The sequence below is a fragment of the Agaricus bisporus genome (assembly GCF_000300575.1).
Source record: "Agaricus bisporus var. bisporus H97 unplaced genomic scaffold AGABI2scaffold_1, whole genome shotgun sequence".
NCBI classification, from domain to species: Eukaryota; Fungi; Basidiomycota; class Agaricomycetes; order Agaricales; family Agaricaceae; genus Agaricus; species Agaricus bisporus.
The window spans coordinates 1,692,321-1,702,816 of NW_006267344.1; the positions used below are offsets into that span (position 1 = coordinate 1,692,321).

Genomic DNA, 10,496 nt, shown 5'->3' on the forward strand with positions numbered 1-10,496 from the left:
TAGAACGTCGAACATGGTTAGCTCGGAATATAATTGTGGCACTTTTAGATTATTATGCTCCAAATTAAAAGGGGGTCCAAGGCATTTGAGGAAAGGTTTGTTCGCCCACCTTCCCCTCCTTTGTATTGCCTACCCACTCGTTCGCCCTCCTCCGCTATGTTCATCATCGAGCGAGATGATGACGATGACTGTATGGAAGGAACTGCAGGTTGCATGCCAATGTATGCCATTATGGGTCCCAATCCATCGGAAAAGACCGACGATGTAGCCTCGTCGGGACCACCCCAATATGAAAAACCTGGTCCACACCGGTTTATAGGCGTTGCGGCTGTAGCAGGATTGGCATTTCTGATATTCGTTGCATATCTTGTTTTTGGTCGATGGCCAAGGCGGATGCGGAGAAAATATTGTCGGTGTTTAGGGGGAAGGAGTGATGATGATGAGGAGGAGGAGGATCCAGTAGAAAAAGGGAAGTCGAGTACCAAACGGGGAGTCGCTGTTTTTCTGGAGTCGGCGTCTGCGTCGTCTGCTGAGGAAATACCGCATCGCCATTCTCGTTCAATGTCCGATTACAGAACAGATATCGATCGGAGATCAAAGTCGCGGAGACGGTCATCGAGGAATCGTCGTCGCCGAAGCAATGTTACGATTCCTGATGGAGGTGCTGTTGTGGAAAGGAAGAGCGTTGATGTGGAGTCGGGAGCCATGGTTACTGGATGGGAGGTTGAGCATGTCGGCGGTGTTCGCTACGAGGTGAGTTCTTCCTCGTCGAGTCTATTGTCGGCTTCCGCCTATACCGGTCCTCCCACAGGTTCATACACCGACAGATCAACAGCCAGAACAGAGGCGTGAAATCCACATTCAGAAGCCCTCTTTAGTATATATCAGTGGTAATAATAGGTGAAAGATCAAAGCGGTATATTGTACATCAGAAGATTTGTGTTTCGACTCCTTGCCACTATTCCCTGAACGGGAGCTACCGCGTACCGCTTTGCTTTATCAAGCGACAAGCTATACCTCAAATTGGGAATGATGTGGGCGCTGTGGGGGTTATTGGGCGCTGCATGCGCACCAGCGCGCAGGTCAGGACATTGATGGGTATCTCACTAAAATAGATACGTAGTATCAGTCTATTAACAAAATCAATGTGCTGAGCTTTAGTACAAACATATGAATATATCGACGGGTTCCTGTGGTAAACTACATAAGAAATGCGCATATGTCCCACCGCTAAGCGGGTCGGGCACATTTCCTGAAATAAAATTCCATGCATGTCATAACTCGCAATGTATCATCGCCTCCGAGATCTCCTTCTGTCGGATGAGCGGCGAGGACTACTCTGTCCGACTGCAGATGCTGGAATGCTGTTCCCTTCGATGGCCGCCGTAATGACATCAGCTGGAAGGTCCAATTGCACGCCCTCTGCATATCGATATGCATCGAGCGGCGAATAGGCGGGAGGTTCCCTTCTTGATAGTGTGTTGGCGTCAAGTAATACGCTTTGTTCATCACCATCTGATGAAAACTGATTACTGGCAGAACTATTCGCACGGCGATGAGAACTCGAATTTGAGAGTGCACGGAGATGGATGCCGCGTTGATTGGGGGTGGGAGGGTCGGGATTAGGACTCATGGGTGAGTCCGGGGGCGGATGAAGGGTAACTGTCAGTTCTGATCCTGATTGAGACAGCGAGGTCGCAGCATGAGTGAGGGAACGACGATGAGGTCGGGGTGGGATGAAGGGGTTACGCGCACCTGCGTTTGGCGAAAGTGAACGAGTGGACACACCAGGTGAAGACGGGGCGGAACTAATTAGATGTTCATCGGAAGCGATGGAATCCAGCTGGGGCTGATCGGCTTCATGAGTGGCATCAACAACTGCACGCCTCGGGGTGTACCCTTCCTCCTCTTCGTCGATCGGTGTGATGGGTGGAGGGGGCGTGGGAGGATCAGCTAATGAGGAGGCTCGCAGGGGGGATGAACCAACGGTACCATTCGATGGACGCTGTCTGCGGGAACGGTGCGATCTAGGCATAGGCGATGAAACACCAGGAGTACTAGGAGGAGTGCCATCTGTGGGAAGACGAACGCGGCCTCCAACATCAAGGAGTATACTGCCTCGCTCGCTCCCATAAGCTGGCGGAGGAGCGAGCGTGCCGACGCTTGGTGCTAAGCCCCATTTCTTGACGTTGGCTTCAATAAAGACGAAGCCTGCTTGGCCTAAGTTGACATGTACACTGCAAGGGCCATCGGCTCCGACTGTGGGGAAGAGATTCCATCGACTGAGGCCAATGAAAGCATCCTCCATCTTACGACCATTGCGTGTGAAAAAAACAGTGCCAGTGCGGGGTCGATAACCGACACCGAGGACGTCACCCTCCTTCAGGGTAGGACCGAAAGAGGCGCTGGTAAAGGGGTAGTTGTGGGACTTGTCCCCGCTAGAATGGTATCCTACGGAGTACCGGCTATGACCTGGAAGTCGGAATGGGGGAAAGGGTTTAGTGGCCAAGCCAACAGCTACAGTGGTGGTTTCGGGGAGGTCAAACATTTTGACTTCCCAGTAGTAGACTTCATTAAGTTTGGGGAGGGGAAGGTTGGATTGGACACAGGAAGACGAGGCCGGATCGGGAAGAAAGGTAATTTCCGTGCGAGCATGGACAAGGAGTGAGTTGACGGTTTCATAATCCGGTTCAAAAGACCAGGCGGAGACGCCCTTCTCCTGTATAGAAAGGAACTGAGATAAGGTAATATCAGTTGGCAGGGAATTAGGAGGGTATTGCAGCTGATATTCTATAGAGCGAAGATGTAAGAGGGAGTCTCCGAGATTGGGGGAAAGAAGGGGGGGGGGCGAACCTTTTGCTCTGCTGTAGGCACGGCGAGTAGCTTCATCTGCGGAGTCTAGCCAGCGCTCCTCGATGGACTGAAACCCTCCCTCGCCTTCTATGAGTTCTTCACGGCTCATGTCGACGGGACCGTCATTATCGCGGAGGATGATGCCCCTGCGTCTGCGAATGAAGAGGACGCATATGAGAAAGACGAGGAGGAGGAATAGGAAGGTAGAGAGGACGATGAGGAGGGGGAGAAGGACGAAGAGGGCGTCCTGGGACGGCGAATCTGGCGGGCGCGCGAGGGACATTGGCTGTGGTGAGTGATGAGCAACAGAGCAGCGACCTCCAGCACATCGGCACACGGATCAATCCATCACCGATCTCCGCCGGCAGCCCCTTCCCGGCCCGGCGATAGCGCATCTCCTCCCGCGCCAATGGACACCACCCGCTCGCCCACCGCCTCGCCCCGACACAGGCTCTCGACGCGACGCAGGGCGGGCTCACAGGCGCATCACCATCCCGCCCACGACCTCCACGAACACGGCGTCGCCGCCATCAGAAACTTCCTCCGATGTCACACTTGCTACGACGCCTTCCCCGTCAGCTTCAGGCTCATCGTCCTCGACACCAAGCTCACCGTCAAAAAGGCCCTCCAGTGCTTCCTCCTCAACGGTATGCCCCGTTCTGCTCACGTCTCTCTCCCCCCAGCTCATTCTCCAGGCGTCGTCTCGGCTCCCCTATGGAACTCCCAGACCTCCTCTTTCGCTGGAATGCTCACCGTCCTCGACATCATCCATCTGATCCAGTACTACTACCGCACCACCGACTTTGAGCGAGCAGCCACAGAGGTCGAGACTTTCCGTCTCGAATCGCTCCGTGGTTCGTCGTCCTCCTACCCATCGCATCTGACTCCATCGCTCATCTATCCTCTAGCGATCGAAAGACATTTGGGCGTCGCTCCTCCCCCGCTCACACAGGAACACCCTTCCAACTCCCTCTTTGACGCTGCCAAACTCATCATCCAGACGCATGCGCGTCGATTACCTCTCCTGGACAGCGATTCTGAAACCGGTCAACAGGTTGTCATCTCTGTCCTCACCCAGTATCGTCTCCTCAAATTTATCTCCATCAATGTAGGCCACCCTTTCTACCACTCTTCTCTTCTGACGCCCAGTCCTGCAGTGCCATAAAGAGATACAGCAGCTTCATTTGTCGCTCAAGCGACTCCGTATCGGCACCTATGTTATGTCTCCCTCCCCAGACCCCAATAACCCTTATTTTCCCCTCGCCACGGCCAAAATGGATACATCAGTATTCGACATCGTGCACATCTTTTCAGAACGCTCTATCTCTGCGGTCCCCATTATTGATGAGGACGGTGTGGTTCTCAATATGTATGAAACCGTTGATGTCATCGTACGTCCCCATATGTCCGCCTTCATCTTGATGCCCACTAGTTCATTAGACTCTTGTTCGTCTGGGAGCCTATCAAAACCTTGATTTAAAAATCAGAGAGGCTTTGACTCAGCGCTCGTCCGATTTCCCCGGTGTTGTCATATGCACGGCCTCGGATTCCCTTGGAACTCTTCTTCAGCTTATCAAAAAGCGTCGTGTTCATCGTCTTGTTGTCGTTGAAGGCGAGGTATTTAAACGATTCATCTCCTCGTATTTCTCTTATTCATCTTTGAATTAGGAGGAGGAAAAACGAGGCGGAAAAAAGGGACGCTTACTGGGCATCATAACTCTGAGTGATGTTCTCCGTTATATTGTTGGACATGCAGACATCAGCGAGCCTCGGATGAAACCATCGACCGCTTCAACGGAGGCTCCTTCATCAACCCCGATCTCATGAGATCTCTTTCCCCATCTTCACTTTTGTTTTCGCTTTCCATTTAAGTGTTCTAGGCCCACTGTGGAGTAAATAGCCCTTGATCCCGTGAATGCAACTTGATCCTTGCTAGCGACCACTACACCCTGACGTTCCTCCATTGCTCTTGCTTCTATTCGCAGAAATGTGGCCGTTTCTCCTCGATCGCACTGTCACCATAAACAAGCGCATGCGTGGCACAGTTTCCCAAGTAACAGAGATTCTCTATGACGTGCATGAATGGTGTCGATTACACCCTTTTGTGAACAAAGTGGAACAAGACCCCGATGTCCCCCACCGCTACAAAATAACGGATCGTCTGTCTGGGCCTTGGCATTTGTGGGAGTATGACAATTCAATCCATGCTGTGTTTACGCGTCAAGAGGATGAACGTGGTCGGGGAGTGAATGTGTCAGTGACGCTACCACAGACTACTGTGTTTCCGAAGCTTGAAAACCAGTTGCGTGTCAAAGAGACGGAGACACCGGGGATAGTTGAAGTATCAGAAGTGGTAGAAATGAGAGTGAGTTATGGTTTGCTAGCCAATTTATACGTTACTAAGGATATATCGCCAGGCACTCTTCCTCTTGCTTCCTTATATTGTCAACAAGCTGACGAGTTCGCATCGACTGATCTTGGACCGTCTGGCAGAGAAGATTGAAGGAGCTAATGAAAGGGATGCTGACGCTGCCGAGTAGATTTTCTGCGACTCGGTGTCTGACAGCTGGCAGCCAAGGTACTTATGCTATTGGAGGATCCGATGCTTCCGGCTTCGGGCAGGAGCGGCGGGTTTGGTGGTTTTGGGTAGCTTACTTCGTAAATTGTGCGTTTTGTGCAGTACAAACTAAAAATCAAAAAAGGAAGACTCGAACGTCGATCATCGTTGTGACAGCTGATTTATTTATGTCTCCGCACCCATGTTTGATACTCTCAGTCTTTTCCTCTTCCTTTCCATTACTCTCTGTTCCCTCTTCTTCCTTCGTTCTTCAGTGGGAGTTCCATATGGATTATATCATTTGACCTTGAACAAGGAGCTAGGAGACTCAGACTCTTCGCCAAAGACAGAATGGATGAACCAGGGTTATTGGAAGGTCCGATTCATTCTAGTCGACAACTTCACATATGATTCTGAAAGTTCTTAGGCGACAACGTCATTTCCGGAGGCTTGTCGCGGTATTGGACCTTCCGCCGGATCATATTCTCGTTAATGATACTCCGCTATAGCTCTTGCCCTCAAGCTCTTGAAGGCTGCAAAATACAAAGTGGGAGACAGTGTTCTTGGTATGTGTTTCTCTTCCTACCGATGAAGCACCATCATCGATCGTTACTTAGATGTTGGACATGGCACCGGGGAGTCTCTTATCATGTTCCTGACGGACCGTGACATTCCTCGTCCTTCCAAGCTGGTCGGTATCACGAATGCTCCTTCCCAATACCAACGTTCAAAAGAACGTGTATCTCGTGTTCGTTCTTCCAACGACGAAGCAGCCAAGGTTTCAGTTGATTTGTACTGCGGTGATGCCATTTGTCGCGACACTGCCCCACCGACACACCCTCTCCACGTTCAGAACACAGCAAGATTCGACGTTGTCTTTGCTTTGGATTGTGCTTACCATTTTGCCACACGTAAAGAATTCCTGGCTCAAGCGTATCAAAAATTAGCGCCAGGAGGTCGAATAGTCCTCGGGGACATTTGCTTCGCAAAGGAGTTCCCATCTAGGGTCATAGCTTTCATTGCCACTAAAATCATGCCAAAGGAAAACATAGTTTCCCCGCAGGAGTATATCCAACTTTTGGAAAAGCTTGGATATACGGAGGTTGAGTTGGAAGATATTACTTCTGATTCGTTCGTCGGTCTCTGCAAGTTTTTGTCTACTCGGGGGGCACTGTGGTACATCTATTCGTGTTTTCTGAGTTGGTTTCAGGATGCTGGTGGAGCACGTTTCGTTGTTGTCACCGCACGAAAGCCATGAGGTTAGATTACATAGTTCTATATTAACCATCATCATGTGCTACGCCAATTAAGCGCTAACATCCTTGCTTTCACCATGACCGCTATCCAAGCCATTTTCATACGCGACTACGAGGAACGCTCCTCTCCCAAATCCCACATAGTCTATCGGATCGAAATTCAGGCTCATGTTCGATCATGGCAAATGTGGAGACGATACTCGGAGTTTGACGATCTTAACCTTGCACTAGCCAAAACTGTCGGTGCACCACCCTCTCACCTTCCTCCTAAACACAAATTCTCTCTCCTGCGATCGCATAACGATACTGCAGTCTTAGATGCAAGAAAGGAGGGGCTTGAACGTTATCTTCGAGCTATCATCAGTGCAAAGGAGGATAAATGGCGGGACCACTTTGCGTTCCGTGAATTCCTAGGCATTCCTGTCGGTCGATCAACCACACAGCCCAATGGTCCGACCCAGTTTACATTTGCCACTTGGTTAGATGAACACCTGGATATCCAAACCCGACTGCGAGATGTTTGGGCTGACATCAATAAACGAGACGCGCTCTCTGATCGAGGCGATGTCGCCGCAGCTCACAAATCCAATGTAAATGCCAAAACTAAACTTGCCGGTTTACTTTCACGTATTGGTGTATTGGGAAAGGGATTGGAAGAGTTGGCTTTGAAAGGATTGAGTGAAGGAGAGTTGCAGCGTCGAACGGATATGGTCGCACGACTGCAGGATGATTGCGAGAAACTTAGCAAGGTTGTGACTGTTGCTCGACAAACGTCTTCCAATCGTGGAATCACAGCAGGCAATTCGGCCGCGTTGAATCCAGCATCACATTCTGACCGGGAGACGTTGCTCGGACCGAAAGCTTCGAGTAAACCTGCGAGGAGAGTGTTTGGTGTATCCCAGCCCGAAGAGACGGAGGTGACAAGACCTCTCGATAATACGGGTCTCCACAGCCTGCAACAAACCCAGATACAGCAACAAGATCAGCAAGTTTCGCTCCTTACGACAATTCTTCAGCGACAGCGACAGCTCGGAGAGGCCATAAACAACGAAATTATCGAGCAAAACGAAGCGCTAGATACCTTGTCCAGCGATGTTGATCTAGTCTCTGGTAAACTGCATCGTGCAAATCGGCAATTGAACCGGCTAGGTTAAAGTCGTTTTGCTTAAATTTCTAATACCATACATGCTTGTATACATATTATAGCAGTGCCTGACACAAGTGCTAGTGCGTTATCCCATTATTGCAGTTGATAAAGATATATGTGTATCTATAATTGTCTAGGTTTATTAAAGGCTTGGCTTCGCCAGCAGTTTTCCGATACCCTGTCATACAACATTAGTCCGGATTTACATGACGTCAGCAAGGTGAAAGCATACCTCGTAGCACGATATCATGATACCACACGCTGGCGCTATTTTGACTAATCGAGGCAAATTCCCGGCAAATAATGCACTGGGACCTTCCGTACGTATGATTTGAAGTAAGAGGGATACTGTCCGCGTCGAAGGGGCCCCATTTGAGGACATGATGAGAGCTTGACGTCGGGTTTTGAGGACATCGGCTGGTGAGGTGATTAAAGCGGCTATGATACCACTGAAAGCACCACTAAAGAACGCGGCGGAAGCTCCTTGGTGTCCTCTACGACCTAAAGCGCTTTTCCAAGCTTCGTAGCTGGCCCAGTAGATGCCGGAGAAGGGTACATCGCGCCAAAGTGTAGCGCCAAGTCCGCGCCACATGACGGAAAAACCATTTAGCTGAACAAGAGTTCGTATTGAGCTGAGCACGGAGCGAAGTGTATGGGGAGTGTCGGGGGAAAGTGGTGTGGATTGAAGATTGGTCCGGATTAATTCCAAAGGCGATACTAATGATGATATCGTGGTACGTGCAAGTATTCCGGCAGAAAGGGGGACGATGGGACCTGGCGGTAGAATGGTGGGTAGGACCCCATTTACAAGATGATCATAGGTAAGTATGTAGGCCGTGGACGAAGGCACTCCGATTACTCTAGTCATTTATCTGAGTCATCACAACAAACCGAAAAAATCAGAGAATAATAACTCACAAGGACGTCCCTGCACCCTTCCACAAACCACGGAGACCCTCTGCTCGCCATACATGACGAACAGCATCGTAGAAGCCATTTACTTGCTCGGTCTTGAAAACGCCGTTTTTCCATATGCACACGACCTCCCCAGGATACGACGGGGCAAGAGAAGACATGGAGCGGATGAAGGGTAATGGCTTGCGCACACAAGGCGCTGATTGGATTGGCTGGCAGCAAGTATCTGGGAACAAAAGCTGAAGCCGGGGGCGGGAGGGCTGAGTCTGGAGGCGGGTTTTGACGACATCGAATGGCGTCACTAGAAACAATGAGTTTGAAAGTGAATACAAGGTACGGCATACGCACTGGTGAGGGCGGTGATGGTCGAGCCCGCCGCGGCGGCGACGAGCTTTGCGGCGAAGGGATCCATGAGTGACGGAATGGAGGCCGGAGTGCGGCATCTGGTCGGCGGAGTTTGAACGAGGACGGGAGAAGGATTCCACGTGATCGGCCGCTTTGAAAAGATTCACCACCACGAACCCGTCGTCCGTTGAGCGCCTGCGACCCGCCTCTCCTGCTTTGCCCGCTTGCTTTTGCTTTTATTCTATTTGCTTTCTCGCCAGTCCTTGCTGTGCAACATGGCTTCCACCCTCCCGCCCGCGGCGCTCCAAGCCTCTCGCGCCGCCATCAATGCAGCCCTTTCGGACCAAAACCGAAACAGCGACGACCTCGAGCCAGGAGAAATCCAGGAAATTGACATGGACGAACAGGCCGAAGGTATCCGCACCGTCTTCAGTGATCCCAAAAATTTCAACGTCAAGGTAGGGAGTCGAGTGTCCCTCTGTGCTTGCTTCAGAAACGCTTAGCAGTTCGATAGCACCCCCTCTGTTCCCCCTGGACACTCTGGTTCGACTCTCCTGCCACAAAAGGCCGCAATCTGCCCCAAACACCTGTAACCGCCTTTCCCCAGACACCTGTTCCCCAGACACCCAGTGTGGCCGCCGCGCAAGGGTGGATGGAAGACATCAAACGAGTCATCAGTTTTGATAGTGTTGAAGAATTCTGGGGGTGAGTGATTCGCCATGCGAGGTCTCGTCTGATGTCTGATGCGTCCGAACAGCTTGTATAATAACATTGTTCCGCCCTCGCAGCTTCCTCAGAAAGCCAACTATTATCTTTTCAAGGTACGTGGCGTCGTGTATTGAATCCGGCAGAGTATGTTCTCACCACTAGACGTAGGAGGGAATTATTCCAGCCTGGGAAGATGAAGCCAATAAGTATGGCGGCAAATGGAGCATACAGTTACCGAAGGACAAGAACCGAGCAAACGTGGACAAGATGTGGTTGTACACAGTTAGTGTCTAACTGAATGGCAGAACATTGATGCTGAAGCTATTTAGATGCTTGCTGCCATTGGGGAAATGTTTGATCCCACTCCGGACAATGCGGAGGGGCCGCTGTCGCAGTCGCTGATCACTGGAGTCATTGTGTCAATACGTCCACAGTTCTACCGTATATCGATATGGACGAGGCTTGCGCCCGCACCAACAGAAGAAGACAGGTTGCGGGAGCGGATTGAGACGGTGGGGCGGTATTTCAAGATGAATGTACTTGGATACGCGGAGGGTGCGCGGCTGGCTGGCCCACTCGCGACGGAAGTGGAGTTTCTATCGCACAAGGATTCTGAGAAGAAGGGCAAGTCTGCGAAGAAGATTGTTGTGTAGAGGGGATATCTAGTTTGTGACTATGTACAATCAATCACGCTGCGCTTTGTTATCGTCTCTTT

The 10,496-nt window shown here is 50.9% G+C and overlaps 8 protein-coding genes across 9 annotated transcripts; 6 read left to right on the forward strand and 2 right to left on the reverse strand.

The window, feature by feature from the left end:
- Nucleotides 1-45: 45 nt before the first annotated feature.
- AGABI2DRAFT_189669 (hypothetical protein) lies at nucleotides 46-1,932 on the forward strand. The gene is made up of 2 exons (XM_006454324.1): nucleotides 46-753; nucleotides 812-1,932. The coding sequence occupies exons 1-2, from the start codon at nucleotides 55-57 to the stop codon at nucleotides 902-904; spliced, it is 792 nt and encodes a 263-aa protein (XP_006454387.1). The 5' UTR covers nucleotides 46-54; the 3' UTR covers nucleotides 905-1,932.
- AGABI2DRAFT_239494 lies at nucleotides 1,115-3,136 on the reverse strand (the record flags this gene model as incomplete). 2 transcript variants are annotated; one of them, XM_006454920.1, is made up of 3 exons in its annotated part: nucleotides 1,115-1,677; nucleotides 1,756-2,790; nucleotides 2,854-3,136. In XM_006454920.1, the coding sequence occupies 3 exons, from the start codon at nucleotides 3,134-3,136 to the stop codon at nucleotides 1,292-1,294; spliced, it is 1,704 nt and encodes a 567-aa protein (XP_006454983.1). In that variant the 3' UTR covers nucleotides 1,115-1,291. The 2 variants fall into 2 exon arrangements, with proteins under 2 accessions (XP_006454983.1, XP_006454984.1); XM_006454921.1 differs by lacking the exon at nucleotides 1,115-1,677 and having other exon boundaries at nucleotides 2,093-2,790.
- A 126-nt stretch (nucleotides 3,137-3,262) lies between these two features.
- AGABI2DRAFT_197431 (hypothetical protein) lies at nucleotides 3,263-4,791 on the forward strand (the record flags this gene model as incomplete). The annotated part of the gene is made up of 6 exons (XM_006454325.1): nucleotides 3,263-3,500; nucleotides 3,549-3,707; nucleotides 3,762-3,961; nucleotides 4,011-4,244; nucleotides 4,294-4,470; nucleotides 4,522-4,791. The coding sequence occupies 6 exons, from the start codon at nucleotides 3,263-3,265 to the stop codon at nucleotides 4,678-4,680; spliced, it is 1,167 nt and encodes a 388-aa protein (XP_006454388.1). The 3' UTR covers nucleotides 4,681-4,791.
- AGABI2DRAFT_182365 (hypothetical protein) lies at nucleotides 4,762-5,571 on the forward strand. Its single transcript, XM_006454326.1, has 2 exons — nucleotides 4,762-5,218; nucleotides 5,271-5,571. Exons 1-2 carry the CDS (start codon nucleotides 4,841-4,843, stop codon nucleotides 5,391-5,393), a joined length of 501 nt encoding a protein of 166 aa, XP_006454389.1. The 5' UTR covers nucleotides 4,762-4,840; the 3' UTR covers nucleotides 5,394-5,571.
- Nucleotides 5,572-5,612: 41 nt separating this feature from the next.
- On the forward strand, nucleotides 5,613-6,668 carry AGABI2DRAFT_114140 (hypothetical protein; the record flags this gene model as incomplete). The annotated part of the gene is made up of 4 exons (XM_006454327.1): nucleotides 5,613-5,786; nucleotides 5,838-5,868; nucleotides 5,920-5,976; nucleotides 6,028-6,668. The coding sequence occupies 4 exons, from the start codon at nucleotides 5,613-5,615 to the stop codon at nucleotides 6,666-6,668; spliced, it is 903 nt and encodes a 300-aa protein (XP_006454390.1).
- Nucleotides 6,669-6,731: 63 nt separating this feature from the next.
- AGABI2DRAFT_214370 (syntaxin) lies at nucleotides 6,732-7,986 on the forward strand. Its single transcript, XM_006454927.1, has one exon. The coding sequence runs from the start codon at nucleotides 6,744-6,746 to the stop codon at nucleotides 7,818-7,820; it is 1,077 nt and encodes a 358-aa protein (XP_006454990.1). The 5' UTR covers nucleotides 6,732-6,743; the 3' UTR covers nucleotides 7,821-7,986.
- Nucleotides 6,732-9,174, reverse strand: AGABI2DRAFT_214373 (hypothetical protein). The gene is made up of 4 exons (XM_006454328.1): nucleotides 9,077-9,174; nucleotides 8,732-9,029; nucleotides 8,046-8,673; nucleotides 6,732-7,991 (listed from the first exon to the last, which is right to left on the reverse strand). The coding sequence occupies exons 1-4, from the start codon at nucleotides 9,138-9,140 to the stop codon at nucleotides 7,956-7,958; spliced, it is 1,026 nt and encodes a 341-aa protein (XP_006454391.1). The 5' UTR covers nucleotides 9,141-9,174; the 3' UTR covers nucleotides 6,732-7,955.
- A 65-nt stretch (nucleotides 9,175-9,239) lies between these two features.
- On the forward strand, nucleotides 9,240-10,491 carry AGABI2DRAFT_239470 (eukaryotic translation initiation factor eIF4E1). Its single transcript, XM_006454917.1, has 5 exons — nucleotides 9,240-9,531; nucleotides 9,588-9,778; nucleotides 9,831-9,894; nucleotides 9,950-10,063; nucleotides 10,111-10,491. The coding sequence occupies exons 1-5, from the start codon at nucleotides 9,349-9,351 to the stop codon at nucleotides 10,432-10,434; spliced, it is 876 nt and encodes a 291-aa protein (XP_006454980.1). The 5' UTR covers nucleotides 9,240-9,348; the 3' UTR covers nucleotides 10,435-10,491.
- The last annotated feature ends 5 nt before the right edge of the window (nucleotides 10,492-10,496 follow it).

What these genes read in the sequence shown, in the direction of transcription:
- AGABI2DRAFT_214370 (XM_006454927.1), top strand. Translation starts at nt 6,744, where the DNA reads ATGACCGCTATCCAAGCCATTTTCATACGCGACTACGAGGAACGCTCC.
- AGABI2DRAFT_189669 (XM_006454324.1), top strand. Translation starts at nt 55, where the DNA reads ATGCTCCAAATTAAAAGGGGGTCCAAGGCATTTGAGGAAAGGTTTGTT. An exon ending in TCGGCGGTGTTCGCTACGAG is followed by an intron (nt 754 to 811) that starts GTGAGTTCTTCC and finishes GTCCTCCCACAG; the next exon opens with GTTCATACACCGACAGATCA.
- AGABI2DRAFT_214373 (XM_006454328.1), bottom strand. Translation starts at nt 9,140, where the DNA reads ATGGATCCCTTCGCCGCAAAGCTCGTCGCCGCCGCGGCGGGCTCGACC. An exon ending in GACCATCACCGCCCTCACCA is followed by an intron (nt 9,030 to 9,076) that starts GTGCGTATGCCG and finishes CATTGTTTCTAG; the next exon opens with TGACGCCATTCGATGTCGTC. An exon ending in TCATGATATCGTGCTACGAG is followed by an intron (nt 7,992 to 8,045) that starts GTATGCTTTCAC and finishes GTTGTATGACAG; the next exon opens with GGTATCGGAAAACTGCTGGC.
- AGABI2DRAFT_182365 (XM_006454326.1), top strand. Translation starts at nt 4,841, where the DNA reads ATGTGGCCGTTTCTCCTCGATCGCACTGTCACCATAAACAAGCGCATG. An exon ending in CAGAAGTGGTAGAAATGAGA is followed by an intron (nt 5,219 to 5,270) that starts GTGAGTTATGGT and finishes ATATATCGCCAG; the next exon opens with GCACTCTTCCTCTTGCTTCC.
- AGABI2DRAFT_239470 (XM_006454917.1), top strand. Translation starts at nt 9,349, where the DNA reads ATGGCTTCCACCCTCCCGCCCGCGGCGCTCCAAGCCTCTCGCGCCGCC. An exon ending in CCAAAAATTTCAACGTCAAG is followed by an intron (nt 9,532 to 9,587) that starts GTAGGGAGTCGA and finishes GCAGTTCGATAG; the next exon opens with CACCCCCTCTGTTCCCCCTG. An exon ending in CCAACTATTATCTTTTCAAG is followed by an intron (nt 9,895 to 9,949) that starts GTACGTGGCGTC and finishes CACTAGACGTAG; the next exon opens with GAGGGAATTATTCCAGCCTG.